General features: G+C 54.5%; 6 protein-coding genes across 6 annotated transcripts; 2 read left to right on the forward strand and 4 right to left on the reverse strand.

Moving 5' to 3' along the window:
* Nucleotides 1-1,093: 1,093 nt before the first annotated feature.
* J4E85_005744 (uncharacterized protein) lies at nucleotides 1,094-3,066 on the reverse strand (the record flags this gene model as incomplete). Its single annotated transcript, XM_051469986.1, has 4 exons — nucleotides 1,094-1,924; nucleotides 1,977-2,204; nucleotides 2,253-2,708; nucleotides 2,758-3,066. 4 exons carry the CDS (start codon nucleotides 3,064-3,066, stop codon nucleotides 1,094-1,096), a joined length of 1,824 nt encoding a protein of 607 aa, XP_051326817.1.
* A 3,211-nt stretch (nucleotides 3,067-6,277) lies between these two features.
* On the forward strand, nucleotides 6,278-6,586 carry J4E85_005745 (uncharacterized protein; the record flags this gene model as incomplete). The annotated part of the gene is made up of 1 exon (XM_051469987.1): nucleotides 6,278-6,586. One exon carries the CDS (start codon nucleotides 6,278-6,280, stop codon nucleotides 6,584-6,586), a length of 309 nt encoding a protein of 102 aa, XP_051326818.1.
* A 651-nt stretch (nucleotides 6,587-7,237) lies between these two features.
* J4E85_005746 (uncharacterized protein) lies at nucleotides 7,238-7,785 on the reverse strand (the record flags this gene model as incomplete). The annotated part of the gene is made up of 2 exons (XM_051469988.1): nucleotides 7,238-7,407; nucleotides 7,500-7,785. 2 exons carry the CDS (start codon nucleotides 7,783-7,785, stop codon nucleotides 7,238-7,240), a joined length of 456 nt encoding a protein of 151 aa, XP_051326819.1.
* A 234-nt stretch (nucleotides 7,786-8,019) lies between these two features.
* J4E85_005747 (uncharacterized protein) lies at nucleotides 8,020-9,523 on the forward strand (the record flags this gene model as incomplete). The annotated part of the gene is made up of 2 exons (XM_051469989.1): nucleotides 8,020-8,532; nucleotides 8,636-9,523. 2 exons carry the CDS (start codon nucleotides 8,020-8,022, stop codon nucleotides 9,521-9,523), a joined length of 1,401 nt encoding a protein of 466 aa, XP_051326820.1.
* Nucleotides 9,524-10,420: 897 nt separating this feature from the next.
* On the reverse strand, nucleotides 10,421-11,431 carry J4E85_005748 (uncharacterized protein; the record flags this gene model as incomplete). The annotated part of the gene is made up of 1 exon (XM_051469990.1): nucleotides 10,421-11,431. One exon carries the CDS (start codon nucleotides 11,429-11,431, stop codon nucleotides 10,421-10,423), a length of 1,011 nt encoding a protein of 336 aa, XP_051326821.1.
* A 5,968-nt stretch (nucleotides 11,432-17,399) lies between these two features.
* J4E85_005749 (uncharacterized protein) lies at nucleotides 17,400-19,010 on the reverse strand (the record flags this gene model as incomplete). The annotated part of the gene is made up of 1 exon (XM_051469991.1): nucleotides 17,400-19,010. The coding sequence occupies one exon, from the start codon at nucleotides 19,008-19,010 to the stop codon at nucleotides 17,400-17,402; it is 1,611 nt and encodes a 536-aa protein (XP_051326822.1).
* Nucleotides 19,011-24,256: the final 5,246 nt, after the last annotated feature.

Consider the following 24,256-nt stretch of genomic DNA (forward strand, 5'->3'; position numbering starts at 1 on the left):
ACGACTTCGTGTACCTCCGCATCGATTTCATTGCTCTGTCGGGCATTACAATCGATCATGCCAACGATTTTTTACTGTTACCGACAAAAGGTTTTGTCCTGTCCAAGACATGAGACAATTGCCCGAGATGATCACTCAAGGCAATGAGTACCGCCACCACTTCAGCACGTTCGACCGCAGCAGCAGCCCTCGTGACAACTACCAGACTGCTATGCACCACGCTCAGCAGCACGCCGCTCCACTTCAGTTCGGCGGCGGCGGCCCCATCCCCTTCGACTCGATTCCGATGACCCATATTCAGCTGTACGTACTGGAGTGCCACTACATGTACGAACGGCCTCGTCCCCGCCCGGACAACATCTCCAAGTTGCAGCGCTCCATGGAAAGTGTTTCAGCCACGACGATGCAGAGGACGCCGTACTGTCGCCCCCATCTCTCGGTCACCCGTGATGAGACCGAGTTGATGTCAATGGGATCATCTCGGCTTCATCCTGGGTTACTAAGAGATGGGGGCGACAGTATGGTGTCTCTTGCATCGACGTGGCTGGAGCATTGACTATGGAAAGGCTGTACTTCATCTTCCGGTCATTGCGTACGGCAACAAGACCCATCTTCAGTCGGCATCACGCACGGCAATGTCAACGACTTCACGGTTACATCCAACAATCTCCTCACGTCAAAGTCACCAGCGACCGGCGAAGACAAACAAGCAAGTCAATGATCAAGACATCACCACACCAAGTCACGAAGCAAGAGAAGGAACAAGTTTGGTGAGCAAAGCTCATGAAGTTTTGATTGGAAAAGCAAGTATTAGGTACATTCAGGTTCATCAGTGGCATCCATCATCAGGTCAGATCTTCTTTCAATCCGCCAACCATCCACATCATGAACAAATCGCATCGAATCCGACCCAGAAGACATGCACCCGATACAGTGTGTCAATAGCCATACCGATCAAATCGTAAAGAAAAGTCCTGGTCTGGCAAACATCTGGGAACAGATTGAAAACAAAGAAAGAAGCCGTGTACTCGTTGCGCAAGGTCTAGCCGGATGAGACGTTGCGACCGTGTATGCGTAGGTGGGTAAAAGGTGTTTACATCCATCGCTTGCGGTTGCCCTGGGAGGGACCAGAGGAGCCTCCACGCCAATTGTCGCTATCAGAACCGCGTCCCGAACGACGAGGGGTGCCGTTGCCGCTGCCGGAAGAACGAGCCATGGTCAGACGAATTGGCGCAAGATGGGGGTGCTCCTCGAAGTACAGCTGAATATGGGTCATGGGGATAGAGTCGAAGGGGATGGGTCCACGGTGGCCGCCGCCGAAGACGTGCAGGTACCAGGCCTCGATCTTCTGCTTCTGAGCCTCAGTCAAGCCGGCAAACTGGAGGGGCGCGGCGTGCTGCTGCGCGTGGTGCATAGCAGTCTGGTAGTTGTCGCGAGGGCTACCGCGGTCGAAAGTGCTAAAGTGGTGGCGATACTCAGTACCGGATGAGTAAGCTCGAGGAGCAAACAGACCAGTGCTACGAGCACTATCGATGGAGCGCTGCAACTTCGAAATGTTGTCGGGGCGGGGGAGAGGCAGCTCGGTACCGGCGTGGCGAATGGAGTTCATCAACTCGGCCTCATCCTGAGTGATAAACAGGCGCGGGCGGCAGTAAGGAGTCTCCTGCATGACAGAGGAGTTCCTGAACTTCTGCACAAGCGCCTCGCGTCCCTGGATTGTCGCATACGAGATCCCGAACTTCTTGTCGGAGATGAAACCAGGCCAGTAGCGGAACTCCATCTCGAGGAGCATGAGCATCCCACCGACATCCGTGAAGTTGATGAAGGCGTATCCGACGTTGGCACACTTCTTGAAATCGATGCGGAGGTATACGAAGTCGTAAGTGCCGAAGCAGATCTGATCCAGGATGTTCTTGAGCGTCATCTGTCAAAAGAGTTAGCAAGGCTTCGGGACAGACGTGGAAGGAAGGACTTACCCAGTCGCAATTTGCCGGGATGTTGCGGAGCATGACCGTGGTGCGAACATCGCTGCCGTCGAGGATGCGCTCACGACGGACACGGTTATGCTCATCCTGGGGGTCTTCGTTGCGGAATTGACCGCGGTACGGGCGACGAGTATCGCCGCGATGTTGGAAGCGGTGAGAGCCCAGCGGACGCTCATCGACCCAGTCACCGACGTTGATGGTGGACCAGAAGTACGATCTCTGTGAGAAGGTTAGCAAGAACAGAAGAGTTGGAAGTGAGGTGCTTACATCAGCACCGAAGCCATAGACAGGCGTGCGGCGAAGAGACTGGATGGCGCGCTGTGCAGCGTCGATGGAATCGAACTCGATCCGGAAGATCAGTCGCATCTCATCGTGAACAGTGTCGACGTGGACGACGTTGCGGACGATACCGAACTCCCTCGCGATGAGGTCGACTTGGTGCTTGATGTCCTCGTAGTCCTCAGCAGTGAACTCCCAAACGGCGTGCTCGGGGTTCGCGTCGATGAACATTGACAAGAACATCTGGCCTTCGAACGGTTGGATATCGCGGATGTCCTTGGGCATGGAGCGCGCGAGGTCGTCCATAGTTGCGTAATGAGTGGCGAAGCCGGCCTGGATGAGTAGGTCCCGAGCTTCGATGGCGTCGGAAAGGCTGTCGAATCGAATGAAGATAGCGGCGTGAGGATCCTGAAGGAAGATGGCCGAGTGCTTGAAGCAGTCGTACTGCAAGAGGTTAGTGTGAAGCATGGTGGAGGAAGGGGACGACACTTACGCGCTTCATCTGGTTCTGCACCAGGAACTTGAGATGCTCTGCATCATGGCCGCCTTCGACGTACAAGTACCGAGAGACGAAGGTGTTGACGAACTCATCAAGCTCATCGACGAAGGCACCCTCGACATACGCCGGCGGTTCAGGAAGAAATTTCTTGGCGGCCTGCTTGCCGATAGGGATTGCGGTCAGTTGACGACGGTGGTGAGGCTTGCGCTCGTTGTCCGGGGAGTAAACTGTTGGGTTGGTGCCCTCGAAGGGGGATGAGGGAGGACCGTTGGCCGACGAGGAGTTTGGTGAAGGGTGAGACATCTTGAGGTGTCGATGAAGGGTCTTGGTATTGTACAAGAGGTGGATGTAATGAAGGCAAGAGGTGGATGATTGGCAAAGCTCAAACAAGGAGTCTGTCAATATCAGGTGGGGATGGGGATTTGAGTGGGTGTGAGTGGGCAAGAGATGGAAGGCGCGGGGGAAGGGCTGTTTATATACTGGCACTAGCGCCGAAGCTCCGGAGGTCAGGTGACGGCAGTATCTGAGGCCAGAGAACTCACCGTTCGCATTGGGAGCAAAAGAGTCAGAGAAAAGGTCCTGGTGAGGAAGTCGCGGCGAGGCCTGGCGGAGGAACTTGAAGGAAGCGATTCGGATATCCCACAACTCCAGGAGAACCACCAACCGGACGGGGCCAGACGAGCATGAGGAGATAGCGCTCGACGAGCTCTACAACTTCTGCTTTTCAGGCATACGAGGCATCAATGGAGTTGGTGATGCATCGCAGCTGCAAGACGAAGCCTGAGGTTGAAGTTCCATCCCTCAACCGCTTTTACACGTTATCTCGAGGACCCACTCACCGGTTCTAGCGTCGTCCAGGACGTCTGGCCGCGTAATAGCGGGCACCGGAGCGGCAGGACGACAAGAGTGGCAGGAGCGTGAAGGAGCGCCGGAGATGTGAAAGTGCGTGAGAATGGTGCAAGAAGAAGCCTGTGCAGCGAGTTGGAAGATAAAGGGGAGCGCTATGAGCTGTCTCGAAGTCTACGTGGCATTGCCAAATCTCCCTCTCATCCACGTGGAAGTGAGAGAAATTGCCAGGCTCCCTGACTGGAAGCTGGAGAAGCCCCTCAGACACGCCCTAGAAGCGTGTTGGTGGATCTCACGATGTCCGCGGGGAGCTCATGAGGCCGGCACATGCACATTGTCAGCTGGAAGCGTGTGCAACGAGCGGGGGGCGATCAAGAGCATGATTCCCAGACGCGTAAGCTTCGCCGCGTCATTCTGTTTGTTGAGGCAGCAGTGGCTGCTTGTGGCAGGCAGGGAACAAACACGGTCATTCTAGGAAGGCACGCTGAAGCGGGGCGGAGAACAACTCCAAAGCTGAACATCATGGACGCGGTGAGACTCCAGAAGGCGTGGCATCGGGAACCAGCTTCTTGGGAAACAACACGTCACCCCTGAGATTGAGCAGCTTCTCATGAATCCAGAGGCCGCGGGGATGGTGCTGAGCCCGCTGGACAGGCAGGCGCGATTCCAAGCATGCGGACAGCTTCACAGGGGCGCGGGCATCATCAATTGCATGATTCGGATTGAAGACCACCCCGGAAAGGAGGAGAAGATCACCAGTAGAGACTCTACATTCTGTGGTGACCGCTGCTCCTGAGCGTGCTTCGCGGCTGCCAAAACGGCAGGAGCTACAATTCGCGACTCCAGGCGTGCAGACAGCTTCACGGGGCGCGGAAGTGATCACTTGCATCTCCGAGACTGAAGACGACCATGAGCCCGACGAGAGGCTCATCAAGAAGAACTCCGCATTACGTAGTAAAATGTGCTCTCGAGCGCGCTTCGTGACGGCTAAAGGGGCGGAGCCTACCAGCTCGCAACTTCAGGATTGCGGCCAGCTTCAAGGGGGCGCAGACATCATCACTTGCATTGTCGGGAACGGAGACTGTCTCCAAGCCGGCCTCGAGCTCATCAGCAGAGACACAGCATCACATGTGAGCTCTGCTGTAGAAGGCGGTTCGCGACTTCCTCAAGGGCGGGGGCTACAGGGTCGCGACTCACGGCAGGGGCGACGACAGCAAGGGGCAAAGCAACATCCGGGCATGTAGACTGAGCGATAACATTCACTGAACCTTCACGAGAAAAACGCTACTCGAATGGCGATTCTCAAGACGCCCCGCGAAAAGGAGGCCTGAAGACCCTCGCGACCTCCGCGACAACGACTCGAGCGGCCTGGATGGACGTGAACAGCTTCAAGCTCTACTTTCGTATCACAAGAATCATTCAGTTACTCATGAACATCGCATGACGGACGTGGGCCGCTCGGCGCGAGGCTGCCCAAAATGGCCCCTTCAAGGTCCAGGGTCTGGCGGGCTGGCAGAGCGCGCGACTAGAACATCACGACCTTTGCGGCGGGCAGGCACGAGCGACTTCAAGATGTAGACCGGGAGCGTCTACTACTCCAGATCTGTAGCTACTGCATTGCCCCTTTCCCTCAGATCAATTCCGTCATGTTGGCTGTCCGCGACCAAAGGCTCAACTCAACCATGCAGGTCAGGGAGGCCGCGCGACGGGACTATCACCACCCTCATCAGGAGACTATGCGACTTGGGAAGCCAGCAAGTACGCGGAGATGATGAAATGGTCCTGGTCTGGAGCGACTGGATTGCCCCTTTTCCGGTAGAGCCGCGCCTTCCATGTCTGTTGTCCATTATCCGTCAACCTTTTCCGCCTCTCCTCAACTTCAGTATCAGTCCAAGTCTACGCCGCCTGTCGCTCGATAGCCTAGAGCTATTACCATTGGCGTCGGGGGCGGAATGCGAGAAGCATTGTCAGCCTCGTCGCTGGCGGACAGGGCGCTGCCTGCTCCGCTGTCCGACTCGACTGCGACATACCCTCGACCCAAGGGCTGGCAATCGAGTACAAGAACCTTCTCATTGTCTCGCGGTATAGTCTCCTTCCCATTGTATGCCTCTGCATATCCCTGTTGTGCCTCCACCTTGTATACTCGGTTTCGTCGTACGGTCGGGGCGCTCGCGGCAGCGGCTTGAGGCGTATACGATCGTAGGTCAGGAGGACGACGGCGGTGTCTTGAGGGAGGGCGGTAGCTACATTGCGCTGTAGAAGCGCTCGTCGAAAGGCGTCGCCGTAATGAGGGCGTCGGGGTAAAGTATGTACTTCACCCTCGTCGATGCATACCCCACTTCGGATATCCTACACCAAAAGGTTAGCTCGCCTCCCTCTCAATAGTAGCAGGCAGTCCTCCCAGCCTCGCTGAGTCCCGCCGTCACCGTCACTACGCGTAAAGCGCTCAACAATAGCGAAGCCAGACCGTCGCCAAACGCAGTCTTGGCACCCCCAAATCGCCCACATAAAAGCTCGAAAACCAGCTTCCCCAACACCCCAAACCAGCACCAACAAGCCCATCACCATCATCACAACAAGCTCAATTACTACCACCACCACCACTACTACTACTACCACAAACCCACCTTCCCTCCCTCCTCACCCCCGCATCTCCATCAACACAAAGATGGAAAACTTCACCATCAACCTCTCCAACCTCCACGTCCCCTCCCTCGCGGAGTTCCCGCATCTGCCGCCCGCCGACGACTCCCCGGCGCAGAAGCGCCTCTACTGGTTCTTCCGCGGCCTCGAGTCGATGCTCGAGCGGCACCTGTGGCGCATGGAGCCGTGGCTGGATTTCCTCAAGACAACGGGGCTGCACGAGGATGAGGAGGCGGAGTTTGATGAGCTTTGGCGCCAGAAATGCGTGCTGGAGGATGCGGTTAACTGGGCGGGCAGGCTGTATGGTGGGGAGGGGTATGAGGGGGCGGTTTGATGTTGTAAGTTTTATTGTTGGATGGTTGAAATTGGTGCGGTTTTGCTAATTTGGTTTCACAGATTTGGGGATTTTGGGCGGGATTGGTGGGTCCGCGGGCGTGAGAGGGGGAGAGGCGTTTAGGAATGTGTTTTGATACCCAGGTTTTGTTTTTTTGGTGGGCGTTTGGGATGGTGGTGGGATTGAGGATGGGGGGTTTGTAGATGCGGCAGCTATGATGAGCGTAGGTCCGCGAATGAACTTGATTACTCTTGCATTCTGGCTTGTCATTGATGGCGTGTGCCGAGGATGTATTCAACGTTTTTGTGTTGGACTATTCCTCAATCTCTGCCTCTACGTAGTCATCATGTACCATTGACATACTTGAGAACGCTAGTTTGAGGACGCTATGTCTTCGGCGGCATACTTCATAGTCCTACGAAGATGGTCAAATCTCACACCGACTACCTCCCCGCGACACGATCCACAAACTTCCATCACATAAAAATACATCGAAGGCATACAGGTCTCACTCAACATTTCACACGACATCAGACCAATCCAGACAAACATCAATGTCAATAGCCATATACCAGGGTATCAAACTACCAAACGCCTACCTCCCTCCTCAAAAACCCAAATCTACATGCCCATGTCCAAGAAGACCCCAGCTTACTTCCTACCCTCCCCCTCCCTCTCAAACATCCACCTATCATCCTCCAAACTAGCCACCTTCTTCTTCAGACTACTCTTCAACGCAGCCCGAATCTCTTCTTCCACAGCAACAGCATCCCACTGTGCGTTGGTCTTGCCGTAGAGTTGTATCATTTCGTTTTCTTGCTCTGTGCACACGTACATGTCAGCATTTCCTATAACCATCTCATACCAACTTCACCTTGTCACGCCCAGTGTAATAGTAACGGAACCAACATACCACCCTCCTCATCCCCCTCACTCCCTACACCCATTTCCCTGTACACAGGCGCCGGGGCTTTGACAATGTATTCTCCGATATCGTCGCGCTCGACAAACTCGTCTTCGGTGGGTTGCATGAAGATATCTTGTTCTATCTCGCGGCTGTCAGGCCGGATGGAGGGTGCGGCTTGGTTCTGGCGGCGCGCGGGTTGTTGTTGCGGTTGTGCCTGTTGTTGTTGGGCGGTGTGGGCGGCGAAGATGTTGCGGCGGGTTGTTGGTGGGAGGCGAATTGCGCGGTTGTCCATGGTGGTTTGGTTGTATGGGAATATGAGGTTGAGCAGGTGTTTTGTTCGGAGAGGTGTAAGGCGGGATGTTGGGTGAGGTTGGATGTTGATGGTGTGCTGGGGTTGGTGGAATGGATGGCGCGCCGTAGCTAGTCAGGTACAAGTGTTTGGTGGGGGCGGCTGGGGTTTGGCATTGCGACACTCCCGCGGCGAAACCTGAGGCGCGTCTTCGTGACACCGACAGCAAACTCCATCATGGCGGGCCCAACACCAGCTGACGCTTCTACGGATCTTCCTGCGCAATCGCCAAGCCCACCGGCGGATACAGAAGATCGATCGCCGCCCCGGAAACGACCCAGAACTCGCGCGCCTCCGAAAGCAGCTGCTCCAGCCTCAACTCCGGCGACGAATACAGAAATGCCGACCGCTAAGAGCGCGGCTCCGGCAGCTGAGACATCAGTTCATCGCTTCTCTATACAGCCTGTCAACCGCTTCCGCGGCGCGTCGGCCAAGATCAAGCGCCCTCGCGAAGTCGCACATTTCTCATACGACGACAACCACGAGTACCAGCACGATGAGTCAGGCATCAACTACTACATACCACCGCCAATGGGCGCAGATCTGAAGGAGGGCTTCGAGACGTTTAAACACTATGAAGACAAGGAAGATCCCCATCTGGACAGTCTGCTAAGGGCACTCATGGAAGACAAGACGGGCAAGGAGGAAGTCAAAGCCGACTTCATGACCTGGCGAGGCATGATGACCAAGGTATGTTGAAGCAGGCCGGTACAAGACATAGCAAGGTAAGCGAAACCAGCTTTCTTACCTTGCTACCGCTTTTCCTCCAGATCAATTCCTAACACCCCGCCAGATCATGACCGCCCCCTTCGACAACTTCGCCGAATTCAGCATGTTCGCAACCCTCCACAACAACACTATCTACATCGAAGAAGACTTCCCCTCCCGAGCCGCCGACCGCGCAGCAGAAAGCACGCGCCCACCTCCCCGCTACCAACACCCTGACCAGCAATCGCGCGAAATGATGACATACTGGGGCTACAAGTTCGAGAAACTCGCTCTCATATCTACCTTACCTCAAGACACGCCACGGCAAGAGATTGAGCGGTCCCAGAAAAGCGTCGTATCGAACCACGCACAACACTGCTCCATCGTCCACACATCCTTTGGGCCCCATAGCCTGATCCTTGGCGGCGAAGTCGACGGCCTCCTCGCGCCCAAACCCACGAACCCGGAGGAGCAGGTGCAATGGGTCGAACTCAAAACAAGCGAAGAACTTCCTCCCCCTCGCCAACAACAACACCGCGACATCCTCAAATTCGAACGCAAGCTCCTCAAATTCTGGGCCCAGTCGTTCTTGCTCGGCGTACCTAAAATCACCGTGGGCTTTCGGAGTAAAGCTGGTATTCTAAGGAGTCTACAGACGTTCAACACGCATGAGATACCGGGTATGGTGCGTCAGGGCACGAACTGCTGGGATGGGAATGTGTGTATTAATTTCGCGACGGAGTTTCTGGGATGGCTGAAGGGGGTTGTGGTGGGCGAGGGGGTGTGGAGTGTTGTGCTGAGGAAGAAGAGTGGGGTTGTGGAAGTGAGGAGGGTGGGTGATGGGACGGGGGATATTGTTAGTAAGGAGTTCAAAGTGTTCAAGGATAAGGGGCCTGAAGTTGGGCAGGACGGTGGAGAGGAAGGCGAGGCGCAAAAGGATGGAGATATTATCGAGCATGTTGTGACATCATGAGTGGGTTTCTCGGCTATGGCTCCAAGAGGGAGTTCATGGGTAATGTAAAGTCCAATCTGAAGGGCGAAGTTGCTCATCCCGTCACGTGCGACCACGAAACCATGGTTGGTATGAGGTATCCAATTCTGTTCCACCAACGTGATCCTGAATTTCGCGTTCATTCTTATTCTTCTTACACATAACCAACCTGCATCGATCCCCAATACACGACAGTACCCAGATATCCTGGAAATACATCCAAAAATATCCACCACCAGACAACTACATCGCCCCCAGTCTAAACATCCCATCCTAAATACCGTCCACGTATTCCCCAAATCTCAAAACAGTACGTCCCGTTTATACCCGTAATCCCTATACCAATAGCTAAATCACCAGGATCATCCACAATGCCACCCACCCTCCCCACCTCCTTACGGCGTACCCGTATCCGTACCCGTCGCTTCATCCCCACCCCCTGCATCCACCCCGAAGCCCGCCTACTCAACCAGGACATCTTACAAGAGATGGCACAGCGGGACAACAGGGAAGCCATCAAACAAATCCCCCACCAGCAACCCCAGCAAACCCATCCGGACAAACAGCTTGGGAAAATCGCCGAACTGCTCGAACGGTGGGACAGCGCGGTGGAGACGCAGAAGGAGTTTATGAGGTGGATTAACGGTGTTGAGAACGAGAGGGAGGGGGAAGAGGCTAGACGGGTGTGTGATGAGGTCGCGAGTGAATGGGAGGATTTGGGCGAGGTTTATGGGGGAGAAGGGGGTTGGTATATTTTTGCTGAGAGGGAGGGTGGGGTGTTGGTGAGGTGGGTATTGAAGAGGAGGGGGGTGGTGTAGTCGTTGGTTAGCTGGAGGGGAGGGAGGGGAGGGATGGTACTGTTGTATACTCATTCTCCTTCTACTTCCAAGGTCCTTCGCCCTCCAGCTCATCGATGAACACCTCATCCTCTACAAGCCCTCCTTCTACCCATTGCGCTGCTAAACGCCCTGTCTCTTCTCCTACTCTTCGCGTCCTACTAGCCGGTACGACATTCATCCCATGATTCGCATCAGTCACAACGACAAGCTGCGATTTCGCGGTCAGCTTATCCCTCGTTTCATTCAGCGTATCGATTGGACACATGGCGTCTTCGTCGCCGCTGATGAAGAGTATGCGCACGCTCTTTGGTAGATCCAGGAGAATTTGGTCGCGCAGTTCATCTTTAGGGCCGAGGAGTGGGTAAGAAACGAGTATGAGCTGTATGCTCAGTTCCTCTCTTTCCTTGTCGTCCAGCGAGGCGAGATGTTCGGTAGCAGCGATGACAGCGGCGCGCGCCCCCATGCTTCGTCCGCCTAGCAACAATATCTTCTTGCCAGCACTGCCATCTTTTGCTCCCTTTTGTGCAGTCGATTGACTGGAGTTCAGCTCATCAATACATGCGTGGAAGCCCTTGGTCCGCGCTTTGAGGTTCATCGAGCCTTGGAAAGCGAGGACCGGGAGAGAAGAGGAGTATCCGGTGCAGAAGTTGACTACGGCGTCGGCGGAGAGTGTGCCGCCTGCGCCGTGGGTGAAAATCAGCATTGGTGGTGGGGTGGATAGCGATGATGTAGGAGTGTATTGGTGGCATTCGATTGGTTTCTTGACGAGGTCGTGCGTGATGGTGAGGGTTGTACGATTCTGGGGTGCTGAGTCGCTTTCTTGATCGGGCTGGGCGTCTGCCTCTGGTTTCGCATCATTTGGTGAACGCTTCATAGGCTTGGGCGCGCGCGTTCCTTTCGACGCGGTTAATTCCGCCTCTGGCGAGTCGATTGGTGAGTCTGATAATTCTTTCGCATCTCTTGTGTTTGTCCTAGCAGATGAGCGCGTGACACGCCTCTTGGGATCGGGTGTCGACGCCGAATCAGAGGTCTTTTGGCGTTTTGGTGGCATGTTTGCGATGGCTTGGATTTGCGCACTTGTTCGATTGCGACGGTCCTGATATCGCTCTCAAGTTAGGCCTATTGGCGCCGATCACAAGAAAGGTAGAGCGAGGTTTGTTTGATGAGGACAATCGTGTCTGCCTCAGGGCGTCGTTCGGGCGTTGGAAGTCGCGGTGACGTAAGCGACGTTCAGCCTCCCAGCCACTTCCCAACCCCTGCACTACCTCACGTAAATGTCCACATGGGGACGCAGTCTATCGATTGAAGTAACGCAACTAGATTTTGGAAAATCCCTCCATCATGTATGAGATATCGCCCTTCTCCCGGCTATGCCCATCATCTGCCATGCCTGGCCCGTGTGGATGTCGCTAATGGCTTCTCCCCATTGGCTCCGTGACGCAGATCTTTGTACCAGTGTTCCTTCACTTTTCGTTCGGCCCTGTTTGGAAACTCTTCCATGATCCGACTCCATGAAGCCCCGTCGTTCCTCATTCTTTTTAGACACCTATCCTCCTCGGATGTCCACCACGGTTCTATCTCCATCTCAGGTGCTCTACGCCCGACATCTGATGGGCTGTCATTGTCATTCTCTTCTTCTGTATCGTCGACGTCCCCGTGTGCAGCCTCGTCTTCTTCCTCGGCATTGTCATCACCTTCGGAATGGCTTGCTGATACTACTAGGTTTCTCCAGGGCGACTCGCTCTGGAGAGCGTTATAATGTCCTATTGCGTCGGTAAAATGTGTCGGCACGTCAGATTCGAGTATATCAGAGTAGTCGATTATGTCATTCGTGACAGAACGACCTTTCATCCGCGACACCTTGTCATGTGTGCTTGTATGAGCCTCGGGCGCCGAGCTTGCCTCTTTGCTGCCTACTTGATCCACCTCTTCTCTACCTCGTTTCTTCGAAAGCCTAGCCTCAAGTTCCCTAAGAGTCGCTGGCAGCCTTATCGCTGCAGCTCTCGTTAGAACCTTGATGTCCTCGATTATATCGCTCAGCGGAATCATGTAAACGTCCCCGAAGATGTCATCAGCCACTACCTGGCCGTAAACCGATATGGAATCATTGGGTCCACCAGTCCGATGACCGAGACCATGAATCCAACGCGAAGTGACCCACGTACCAGATGCACCGTCTTGTATACTTTCAGAGGCATCTGTTGTGAACAGAAAATCAGCAAAGCTTTTGGTATCTTACATGCGGTATCATTACCTAGTGTGAGTATGTGTGCCGAAACGAAGTTGTGTCCCGACGGCGTCAGAATGATTGAGATATTCCGGGAAATCGTGCAATTAAGCACATGCCCTTCATCGAGATGTATCTGAGCCCACCGTAGGTATGGTAGGTCTCCTGTCGTACCGAGCACGACCGGTCTATATCTGGTTTCGGTGTAGAGCGATGCAACCTCATTCATACGAATGCGTTCGATCAGTGCCCAATCTCTGTCTCGGGCCTCACGAGAAAACGTAGCCTCCGCTAATATCATGCCCGTCCACGTTGGTTCGCCTCTGGGTCCAATGAAGCTTTCGAGAAGACTCTGGCCACGACCTTTGGCGCTATATTCTGGGATGCTGGTGAGGTCATCTTCAGATTCACTTGAATCTGGAGAGGGCATCGATCCATCCCATTGGTCGTCTGACAATGGGCTATCAATCGCTGTCTGCGGGAGTACATGGCCCGCTGTCAAGCCATAAGTAGTCTCTGTACCGTCAAAGTTGGTGACCACAATGTATCCTCCTATCGCAGCCGAAGATGAGATGCCTTCATGCTTTATGTCAGCCTTGGACGAGGACTGGAAGCTGTGCGAAGTGCTGTCGTGGTCGGCCGTTGAAAGACCTGAGGGTGTTCCCACACGGCTAGCATATCCGTCAGCCTTAGGCCGAGGCGCGTGACCGACCACCACCACCTGGAAGCTTTCACGGCCGGGTTCGTCAGATTGGCATAGACGTTGAGCCATGTCTTGCTTAAAGAACTTCTCCGCTCTCTTTCTAACAAGCTCTGGACACAGCACGACGATCCAAGGCCGAGATGAGCTCTGTTCGTGTCCCAGAAACATTAGCCGAATAGCCGTGGGTCGATGCTCATGCCGACTTCTGCGCAGATAGGTAGCCAAAGGGCCAGAAAGGCGATTCATGATGTCCTCAAACCGGCTCTGTACCTCTTCGCTTACCGTCCGTTGGAATATGTGCATACCGTGAATTGTATGAGAAGGAAGAGATCCTGCTTTTGACATAATACGAGATTGTTGAGGAGGCATCGTCGAAGCGGAGCTATTCGGGGTGGGCGCTACCGCTTGGGCTGACAGAGCACTAGGGCTTCCTGGTGGGCTTCTGTAGCCGGAATCTGTAGCAGAATCATTCTTCAGAACTTGCGATTGAGGTGGTGTGGGCCGCGGGGTCTCCATGTTGTCGGCGTGGGGATTCCAGGCGTGGAAATTTCGATATGTGGTGACAACCGGCGTGAGAATGATCTTATGAGGCGGTACGAGAAGGCCGCATACTCCGCACATCTGCGTCACAACCGGTGAGCCGGAAAGATCAATTGCGGGCTGTGTGCATGCGTATCAGCTACTCGAATGAGCGCCGCTTGATGATTGGGCGCGCTCAGGACGAGTATGCACGTTGTGGATTCAACGCCCAATGAAGCTGCAGCCACTGACCTTAGGCTATGCATCGTCCGCCACGCAGCGTGAGTACATATAAGCGCATAATACTGCCTTCGAGCAAGCATAGCTGAGTGCTTCGAGCCAAGCTCCCGTTCGTCTTTGCTTACATCATCATATGGCTGAAGGAGTCGACTTTTTCCCCTTGCAATTCACGACCGACAATGATTTGCAGGAATTGGGCCGGTGTCTGTGGGGGTGGCGGCTGTGTGGCCGTTGTACAGGAAAACCGACATGTTGCGACGCGCATTGTTCCTGGAGCCGAGCGAAGCGACAGGCTGCTTTTTGGGCTCGTTACAAAACCTTGACGGCAACATACGTACCTGAGCTATTCACTCCGCACCCAGCATTGAGGTCGCATGGCGACCTCTTGGACCTGATTCAGCTTATCCAAAGTCAGCCTCATACCGCGCGAGAACAGTTGATCCAGCACCATTTTGTGGGGCAGCGAACCAGCGATGCAGAAGTTCCTGCTATATCGGATCAACATCGCGCTGTGGATCTTGCAGCCAGCATATTGTTCTTGGTTGATTGCGGGATTACGCGCGAGCATGCTAATCTTCTGGAGGAAGGTAGCTCATCACTGCCATGGCGAGATACAGTGTCAGCGCATGACTTCCTTCTGGAAGCCTTTCCAAAAAGACCCAATTCTTCGATCGCATTCGGGAAGGACAATGTCGACTGGCCAGGCGTAGCCGCTGCTGTGAGTGCGAAGCAGCTGCGGAAGATGCTTGAAGTTGACCTAGAAGCAACAACCGATCTGCGAAGTCATCTATTACTAGATCGTGGAAGAGGTGTACTGAAGATCTTTCACTGTACGGCGATGCTGAAAGAAGCTCTGTTAGTGTCTGGAAGTCAGCCGACAGCGTGTATACTACCGCGACAGCTCATCCTAGAGGTGTTCGACACTATACACAACGTCCTGTTCCCCTCAGATCGCGAGTCGCAGGCGCTTCTGTCGTCGCTTGTTGCGAAACATGGTTTCGACGATGATCTTCTGAGATTTGAATCCTGGGATCATTATGGGCATAATGACACGATACTTTCGTACCCCTACTTCGGCAATCGACTGGCAGAGCTTTACGAGGAACTGCAAAATCCAAGACCGCGAACTCGATGGGAGAACTGGTTCGAGCGAAAGAGCGGTGCTCGATACATGCTGATGGCAACAATGATCGGAGTCTTCATCGCGGTAATCATCGGAATCCTTGGCCTCGGAATCTCGGGTTTCCAGGCTTACGTGTCGTACCAGCAGTGGAAGCATCCTGTAAAGGGTGCATGAATGGAGACGTATGTTTCGAACGTAGAACAGGCGGTGACGGGTGCGTAGAGACTTTCCCCGATGGATTTCGGTGATGGCACGATGCCGAAAGACAGAGAAGAGAAATGGGATGGTGGGGAAAAATGGGTGGCAGGGAGGAACAAGCGAGATGGCAGCCGCGCCCGCGCACGCGACGCGGCTCCTCGAGATAGCACGAACATCGTACTACTTACGACTCACGCACGACAACGACTCACATACTGCATGCATCAGGCAGCAGTGCGTACGATACTTTCGTTGGGTGACAAGTATACTGAGTAGCTTCTATCTTTTTATTCTGACTCGGGAGCCGGTCGGGACCCAATGCTATGACAGTTCCGCGAAACGACCGAGGACCATCAGATGTATAGTCATCCTCATTTTACGAATTGTCGGTCAATGACAAATGTCACAGTGTTGCCAGAAATCCGGTTTGACTGTGTTGAAACTTCCTCAATCATGCGAGGTATCACTGATCAGCTCTTGGCCATCACATCTGGGCATCACCAAAGACACGAAGCCGGTTTCCTACGGTACTCTGTAGGGCTGGGTACGGTACTTTGCGAAAAGAAACTCTTCGTATTCGTCTCCACGATGCCCGTTAAAGCAAGATGTTTCATGGCGATCTCAATAGAGCAATGCAAAGTCCCGAAGCAGCGTCGGAGTCTCCATTACTCGCCGGCTTCGTATCGCACCCTCGAGTCGCACTCCAGCTCTATGCAACCCAAACTTCCCTCTCCATAGGCGGGATAAAGACCCGACCTGTAGGAAGTCTACCCGCAAAAGTGACTCGCAGCGATGCGCCGGCACGAACAATTTACGTCTCAACTGCCATTGCCAAGCACTAGCACATAGGCGTCCAACTCCTCCCTTCCAACAACCCGCGCCATCTTCCCTCAATGTATATACATTTATCCGTCCAAAGGATCAAGATCTTGCTCGGATCTATTCCAAGCCACCCCGTCCTGCACAGCATTCTCGCACAGAATGCCTGGTTCAGTAATCCCTTTGTTAACCCACAATGGCCCTTGCTGCTCGCTTCCAAGGTTCGCTACTGATTGGCCCGGCTGCCGCAGCTCGCGAATCGAGATCCTTTCATCGATGTGCAATGCAGATAATGATAACGGCAGACGGGGCGTTGCGGCACCGGCTAGTCGAGATGTGATAGCGATGATGTGATGATGGTTGTTGTTCATTAACGGAGGGTTCCCCGGCTAGCTGGGTTGGACTGAGCAGCGGCATGTGATGTTATGCCGTGTCTTTTAGCGTAGGAATGCGGCGTAGTGATGATTTTGTGATCATTCTTGAGGTGAGAATTCCATGTTCGGGTCGTTAAGAAGTCGATGTCTAGGATAGCCATGTAGTTATCGTGTTTCGAGGTTAGGTTTGCAGGAATAGTCGTACGATTGCGCAGCCCAAGCCGAACCGTTGAGAACAACGTATGATAATGCACCGGGTGGCTGCATGCGATTTGTTGAGTGAGGTCATTGAAGCGCAGTGTTGGATTATATGATTGATTTATTTGATTCGTCGCGCGTATCCGCAGTGTTTAGGGTTAAGTGGTTGCTACTATGGAGCACTAGCTACATGCATCGGGTTATAGTTGTACAAGGGTATGGCGGTAATGGAGAAGCAGAACAACGCGAACAAGAAGAGATTCATGCAATGCAGTGCGACTAGGTATCGTAGACGACCATGCGGAATAGAGGAAATAAGGTGCTTTTGGTATTAGAGCCACCACAAGAGACAGAATGAATGAAACACGTATACAGAATTCCAGGAACATAAACAAGGAGAGCGAAAGATCCAACTCCGACTGTATCCATAAGGAAAGTGGGTAACCAGTTACCGCGGGGTGCCAACATGCAGGTATTGAACAAATACCGCCTTCGCCAAAGGAAATGTCGCTAAGGGGGTATCGCAACCAAATCATCCTCCATGAATGTCTCGTATATGCTCTGTAGATCGTGGGTATATCTCGGTAAATGTGTGAAATGATGCAATGCGACGGCACCCTAATAACCATGGGGCGCGTTAGATGTGTACTTTTGCTCGGGGGCGTACTTCTGGTCCGTCACGTAATAAGAGTGAGGATGGGGAGCCGCAGGGAATTGCGGCGCGTTGAATGGCTGCACGGCTACAGGCGCTGAAGCCCTCCTTTGTTGGTCGGGTTGCGATCCGGGGACCTGAGCGTGATGAGGACCGACTGGCGAGTCTTGGGAGGGCAAGGCATGAGCCTCGAAGCCCGCGGCCTGAGGCAGAGCGTACGGAGCAGGTTGCGGCGTCTGGTATGCCGAGGTGGGCTGAGTGTACGAGGTCGCTGATGTGGCTGACGGAGGGTCGAAAGAGTAGTGACGCGCAGACTGTGGTTGCGGCGCGTAGTGCGAGGATGGAGCAGCGTGTGAGGAGTACTGAGAGCTTGCGGAATGTGGGGAAGAATATTGCTGGGGAGATGGCGGATGCGCGTAGTGCTGCGACGGAGGCTGCTGGACGGAGTATTGATGTGCCGGTTGGTGGGCCGAGAATGGAGGCGCGGCATAATGTTGGGGGCTGTGGTGGCTAGAGCCATACTGGGACACCTGAGGCCCATGCCAGTAGTCGGGAACTGTTAGGTGGAGAGGAGCATGTGTCTGGAGCTGGCCCTGTGCGCCGATTGACTGGGTAACAGCTCCAATAACGTGGTGCTGGACATGGCTGGGCTGGATGTGGTGCGGGTAGCCAGCTACCAGGGGCATATCTTTGCTCTCTTCATCTTCAAGGCTGACCTTCCAGCCATTCAGAAGCTCCGGTCTTGGCTGGATGTCGGCTAGCTTTGGGTCCTGGAATGGTCGCTTCAACTTCCCGCTGACGACGTCCTCGAGACTGTAGTAGGAGATGACGTGGTGGTGGGTACCCTGGTACTTGACTGAGATAGTCTTCTTCATCAGACCGCCCTCCTTGAACTCATAGCTGTCGATGAGGGAGCCACAGAATCGTCGCTGTTGGTCGGGCGTCAAGCTTTGGGCGAAGTTGGCGTAAACCTTGTTCATGGAGTCGACATCGCCTGGCAGGGACGCGTCGAAGGCTGAGGTCTCGTATTCGTCCTCGGAGTTCTCCAACACTTCACCAGTCTTGGACCTCATTGGGCCGTTGTTCTCCTTGCGCTTCCTCTTGGTACCGCACGATGGGTTGAGGGCCGACTTCTTCTCTTCAGGCTTCAAAGCTCGCACCAGCTGGCGATATATGAGGCAGTTGTTCATCACCCGACTTGGGGACCAGTGCACAGCATCGGTCCATCGTTTGATACCGGAAGCGTTCTCCTCGTACACCAAGACGGTTCCAGAAGTGAGCATCTCTGCGCGTTCCTTATCATGCGGCCTGCGGCTGATATGGCTGAGACGGCCTTGAAGTGCGGCCTCCACAACGGTCATGGCATCTTTGGTGGTATCGAGGAATCCCTGCCACGTGGGCTTGAAAGCCGGTTGTGCTTTGACCATGTTACCTGTAACCTGGGGCCTTGGTGGTGGTGGTGTGCTAGTTGCGGTCGAGAGGACGCGAGATGTAGCGATAGACTGATTGCGAGATGGTTGACGAACTTGCTGTTGCATCGAGGGTGTGAAGCTGGCGTACATGGAAGGATCGAACATATTCGAGTACGCAGGTTGTTGAGCGGTCGGTTGTTGAGGCCAGTTCCACGAATCTGTGTCTCCATAGCCCTCCACCTTTTGCACGCCGCCTAGGGACATATCATGTCCAAAGGGAGGCATCGTCAGAGTCGATGCCCGGATACCTTGCAACATGGGGAAAAGTAGTCTTGGATGGTTTCGACTCCGTGAATGGATTGGCTTATTGAAGCTGGTCCGGAAAATAGAAGCTGGTTAAACACTTATAACAGCAAAATCATCCGCTGTAGCTGATTAGCGCATGGACTCAAGCTTGATTGAACAAGAACTTACCAGTGTCGATGTTGCAATAAACGAGTGTTGTCGAGAGTAGATGTGCGAACGGTAGTGATGATGTTGGATGGGCGGGACGAAAGGCGGGGCAGGTGCGTTGACGATGCAGATGGATAGCTGTGCCGACTGCAGTCTGTGATCTCGCTTACAGAGAGGAGAATTATGCGTTGGTCGTTATGATGGGTTGCAGCGGGAGTGGAGGAACTGTATAAAGGGTCAGAAATTGTTTGGATAGTCTCCAAGCCACATGGTGGTAGAGGGGCGGGACTGTGCACGTACTGGCGCTGCAGATGCAAACAACGATACGGAGAATGTAGCTCGCCGACAGGAGGTACCAGAGAGTGGTCCAGGGAACAGGTACAACTATGTATAATTGGGGGTTAATATCGATGCGTCGGCGAATTGCGAAGCAACCAGGATGTTAGGGTAGGCAGGCCCTGGGACGATAATAGGGAGTGGAGGTAATAGTAGCAACGGCGGCATCAGCCAGCGGACATGGACATGGCTCCTTGGGATTTGACGCTATCCAGCCTATGACAGCTAGGATGGGCTGTCGGAGATAATTGGCGACTCCTGGCAATGACTCTGATGGATGGGGCAGGTCAAGCGTGAGGGAATATGCACGACTTGCGACAGAGCACGAAGGCAATACGTCGTGATGGAGTGCCTGGGAGGGAAACGCTTGTCTCCGGCGGCCATGACACACTGCGAGACTGGCCGCTAGGAAGGCTTTACCTGGTTAGGATGGCAGACAGTTGATGGCCACAGTAGCGCAGCGATCGCCCCCTGCCTCGCGCACTGCTAGGCCCTGGACGGAGACACTGGACATGTGAGGCAGTCCTGCTGGGGATGTTCGCCTCCAGCCATCCGCCAGTTCGTGGGTCTGGCCCATGAGACGATCAACGCACACAAGCAGCCTTCCCTGCGCCCACTCCACCGCCGCCCACCGCACCATTGCCAGCTAAACTAGTGCGCCATGACTCCGCAGCTGCCAGGGCCTGACGTTAGGACAGCGTAAGCTTCATGTTCCTGGACGGCGGCCGCTGGTGAGGCAGCACGCGAAACTCTTTTCATCCCGCAACGTCCTGGACCCAGAAACGGCCGTCCGAATGCATTGAGGAGGAGTATCGGGTCAGCATGAGCAATGCGGGCCTTCCGCGTGGCTTCAGCAGGCCCGAAGTCGGTCGGATGCTGAGGAAGCGGTGCGGAGATGGCCAAGAGAGCAGGATGCAGCCGGAACAAGGCACAGCGCAGACGTCCAGCATGGCGACTGGGATGCAATTATGCGAATCCGAAAGAGACTAAGCGTCATGAGCAGAGTGGCCAAGGACCACGCACACTGGTCTAATCATCGCGGATCCGGGACGGTGCGCTATGTTTCACACGGTCGCGTCTGCTCTGTGGCCCTGCCCAGCAGCCCCAGCTGTTGTCGACCAACCCCTACATCAAAGGTTCGCTGCGACCATGCAAACGTCAACGCCGCACCACCGTCGGTTGGGGTACCCAGGGCGATGAAAAATCTCCCGAGAATTGCGCATCTCCGCGCGCGTTGCGTTGGGTATGGCTCAGTCGTCGCACATTCGCCTTGCGTCCGCGAAGGGCATCGCTTGGTCAAGTGACGACCGAACGCGGCCTAGCGTGCACGTGCCGGGCTGCTGTCCTTCCCCTCATCCTGGAGAGAATCATGCACGCCCATCACACTCCATCTGAAAAATTGCACCGCTCAGCACGCCGTGACCTGCGAACTTCTCCAATAGTCTGTGTGAGATGCGTCTACCGTAAGCCTGAGATTTGCAGCTATGTTTTCGTCCAGACCAGCACCCACCGTGGAGTTGTGGGGTCGCGGCTTCCGCTGCCACCCATTCATACGCCTCAGAATCCGCTGCTTCGACTGCGATGCGATGCGACTGCATTTGGAGACGTCTTCAGGCGGTTTGACGCGGGGCTGGCAATGACGACAATGCAGCCGATACGTGACGACCAAGCGGGTCCTGGTGCAGTCGCAGCAACAGAACTGCATAGCCTACTGCAGAGGCACCTCGGTGACTGACGCGCTATCCTTGCCCTGAGGGCCAGGGATAGAGCCGCGTCTGCTCTCCCCAGACGTGCGCTTCAGCCTTGATCGTCCCTTGCAAGCTCACCAGGTGAGTTATCATCTAGTCAGGAACGTCATCTATAGCCGATGATGTGCGGTGTGCCGATTAGCCAGACACTGGACGGCGCTATCAATTCCGGTCCGCAGCCAGGCTTGTGAGGCGCGAGTCAGTGCTGTCCTGCAAGTCACGCACTTCGCCCTTTTCGGCCGGGCGGCATTGCAGATATCATCCTCGTTCGGTTAGGGTGGGCATCACTTGTCTCCGTGCGTTAGCATCGCTCTCTTTGGAGGCTTGCTGACACCGCGCCTGACAGCAACCAGGTTTCAACGGCTATCGCTAGATGCTAGGAGGTCGCATTGAGAAGACGACTGCATTCTGGCCACGTCCGAGAGGAATCGACTAGACATGTGCTAGCTGTCCGCTGGCCTCCAGTGTCTATCACCGACAATTGATAGCTGGGGGACGCATGTTCGCCAATTGTGGCGCGCCCCTCCAACGCATTGCTCAGACTGGGAACATCGTTGCTTTGCAAGCTCTTAAACAAAGCAAATATAGGTCCCGGACATATATACAACCAGCATCGACTCAGGCCGCACGTTCGCAGTCGGTCGTTGATCAGTGAGTCCACTCTCAACCTGGAATCAGGTCATCAGATTATCGCAGACTGTACTAACCTAGTCCTCCTTGTCCTGTTCGCGTTTCAATCGCAATAGCGCTGACCTGGATTAGTTTTTTTACTCTCCAACACACGTGCTCATTCGTGTCGTTATGGTCTGATTTTCTCGCAACGAGACCTATCGCGCCCACTGCTAACCGCGCTATTCTTACTGCTATGACCAGAAGTTCAGCTGCGCCCACGAATCGTCAAGTCAGGACAAGACATGTACCTTGTCGCTTTCGAAGCAGGCTCTTGTGGATAGCTCATTGAGTCTGCGCCAGCGTCTCGCCTGCCCCGGATTGTTCCCGAGGCGCAGGTGGCAGCGAGTGTGACTTCAGGTGCGCGGGTAGGCGAAAGTCGGCTACGATCAGCACAACTTGGATGATGTGATGTCTTTGCACATCAACCGCGACGCGCTAAACACACAGCAGGGTCTTGTTGCGTACGGTACGATCACGGCTCAGTCGCAAATACCGCATCGATCCTACATTTGGAGTGGACACGATGACTGCGATGGTGCTATGTAACATTCTGCAGCATCTGCTCGACCATCACACCGACGCGCAAATGCACAGCGGCGTCACGATAATCCTTCCATGTAGCCTGTATCACGTGTCGATATCAGCCTCGGTTTTCATCGCCCGTTCCGGAACCGAACGGCGTCGCGGTTGGAAAGGAAGAAGCGACTCAACGTCTCCTTGTCGCGAACGCCAACTTGAGTCAGCATGCTCAAAGTCCAGATCCTGTTTCGTCAACGTTGAGAGAGCCGGCATGCCTTCGACCTGGGAGAGACTCCATGACGATCAAGCCCTCCCGGCGTGCAGTCTACCTAGGATCACCCCCGACATGTTCTATTGACTGATAGTGTACCTTGGCGCTATCCGCGGCGAGATCCACCCTCAGCATCCATTTACTCCTCGTGTTGGGCATTTTCGCAGGTCGGCAAGCTCCATTAGACCTACTTCCACACTGCACAGGTGCGCAAATGGGTGCACATGACGGGGATGATCTACACCGGAAGATGAGGTCCCTGGACGATCCTGGAGATCCGGATCGTACGGATATTTCCTGCTAGCAATGCGCTAAGCGGCTATCTTCCGCGGAGCGCAACGAGTGCGAACATCGTGTGCGGCGAACTCCTCCCCAGGGACCAGAGGGAAAGCTTGTTTCGGGGCTACCTCGGCCAATGTCGAGTCCTCATTTGTCAAGCGTCGTGGAGGGGTCCGGCCCGCGCAGCTGTAGTCCAAAATGTAAGTGCGGGCGCCACGTGAACTTGGTTGCACACCCAACCTGCAGTTTTATTCTCCTGAGATTAACTCCAGCGCAGGATTTATTCGCCCCGTTGCAGTAGCATCCGGAGCATTAATCGATGTTTCATCCATGACCCTGCCGGGGCGCTGTAGGCAGATGCTCGAGCGGACGGCACCCACGACTATCGACTCGCCGGACTTGTAACTAAGGACATCGTCTGTTGCACAGTTTCGTGGCACCTGACATTCCCGTAACTCCCGCTGTTGGCTTCATACGACGTTACCTGTCTCGTCGCTTGCACCTCGGCACAACATCCAGGAACATGACTTCACCCATCATGCGTCACAAACGGCGGCGCTGTTTCTTTATCGTGTGGCTTCAAGCACGCCGTCGGTACCCTTAAACATCACGGCTTTCATCCGCCATGGCGTATTGCGATTGGCCAGCTAGCTGCTAGCACATCAATAGATCGTCTAACATTGCCGTAGAACAACGCCACCACACACCGTCAGTTTTCGATTGTGCTGTCAATTTGGGCCAAGATATGGGCTTGCCAAAGTTGCCCGGGAGGTCATACTGTAACCCCAACTGAGAAAGCACCCTCACCCTGTCAATGACTCAACGATGCCTGAGGGCTGGACTTTCTCTCAGCGGCGCCTGTAACGTCACTGTCTAGTTACCTCATACCTTCTGGACCTACTGGAGGCGACTAGCCATGTGCTACGTTCTCGTGTTCAACAGTTTCACTAACCGGCTGTATCCTTAACTTTGTCGCCCTGATGTTCAGCCTCGTGGTTTTTAAACGAATGAGCTCCGGCGGGGCTATAATCCGAATGTTGAATTAATCCTATTCGCACAATGGACTCTCGATTATCGACGAAATTTCCTGCAGTATGGTACGACTTTGCACCAGCATTGTTTCAGCCCACTGC

Source organism: Alternaria conjuncta (genome assembly GCF_024043145.1).
Source record: "Alternaria conjuncta strain BMP 0040 chromosome Unknown scaffold_7, whole genome shotgun sequence".
NCBI lineage: Eukaryota > Fungi > Ascomycota > Dothideomycetes > Pleosporales > Pleosporaceae > Alternaria > Alternaria conjuncta.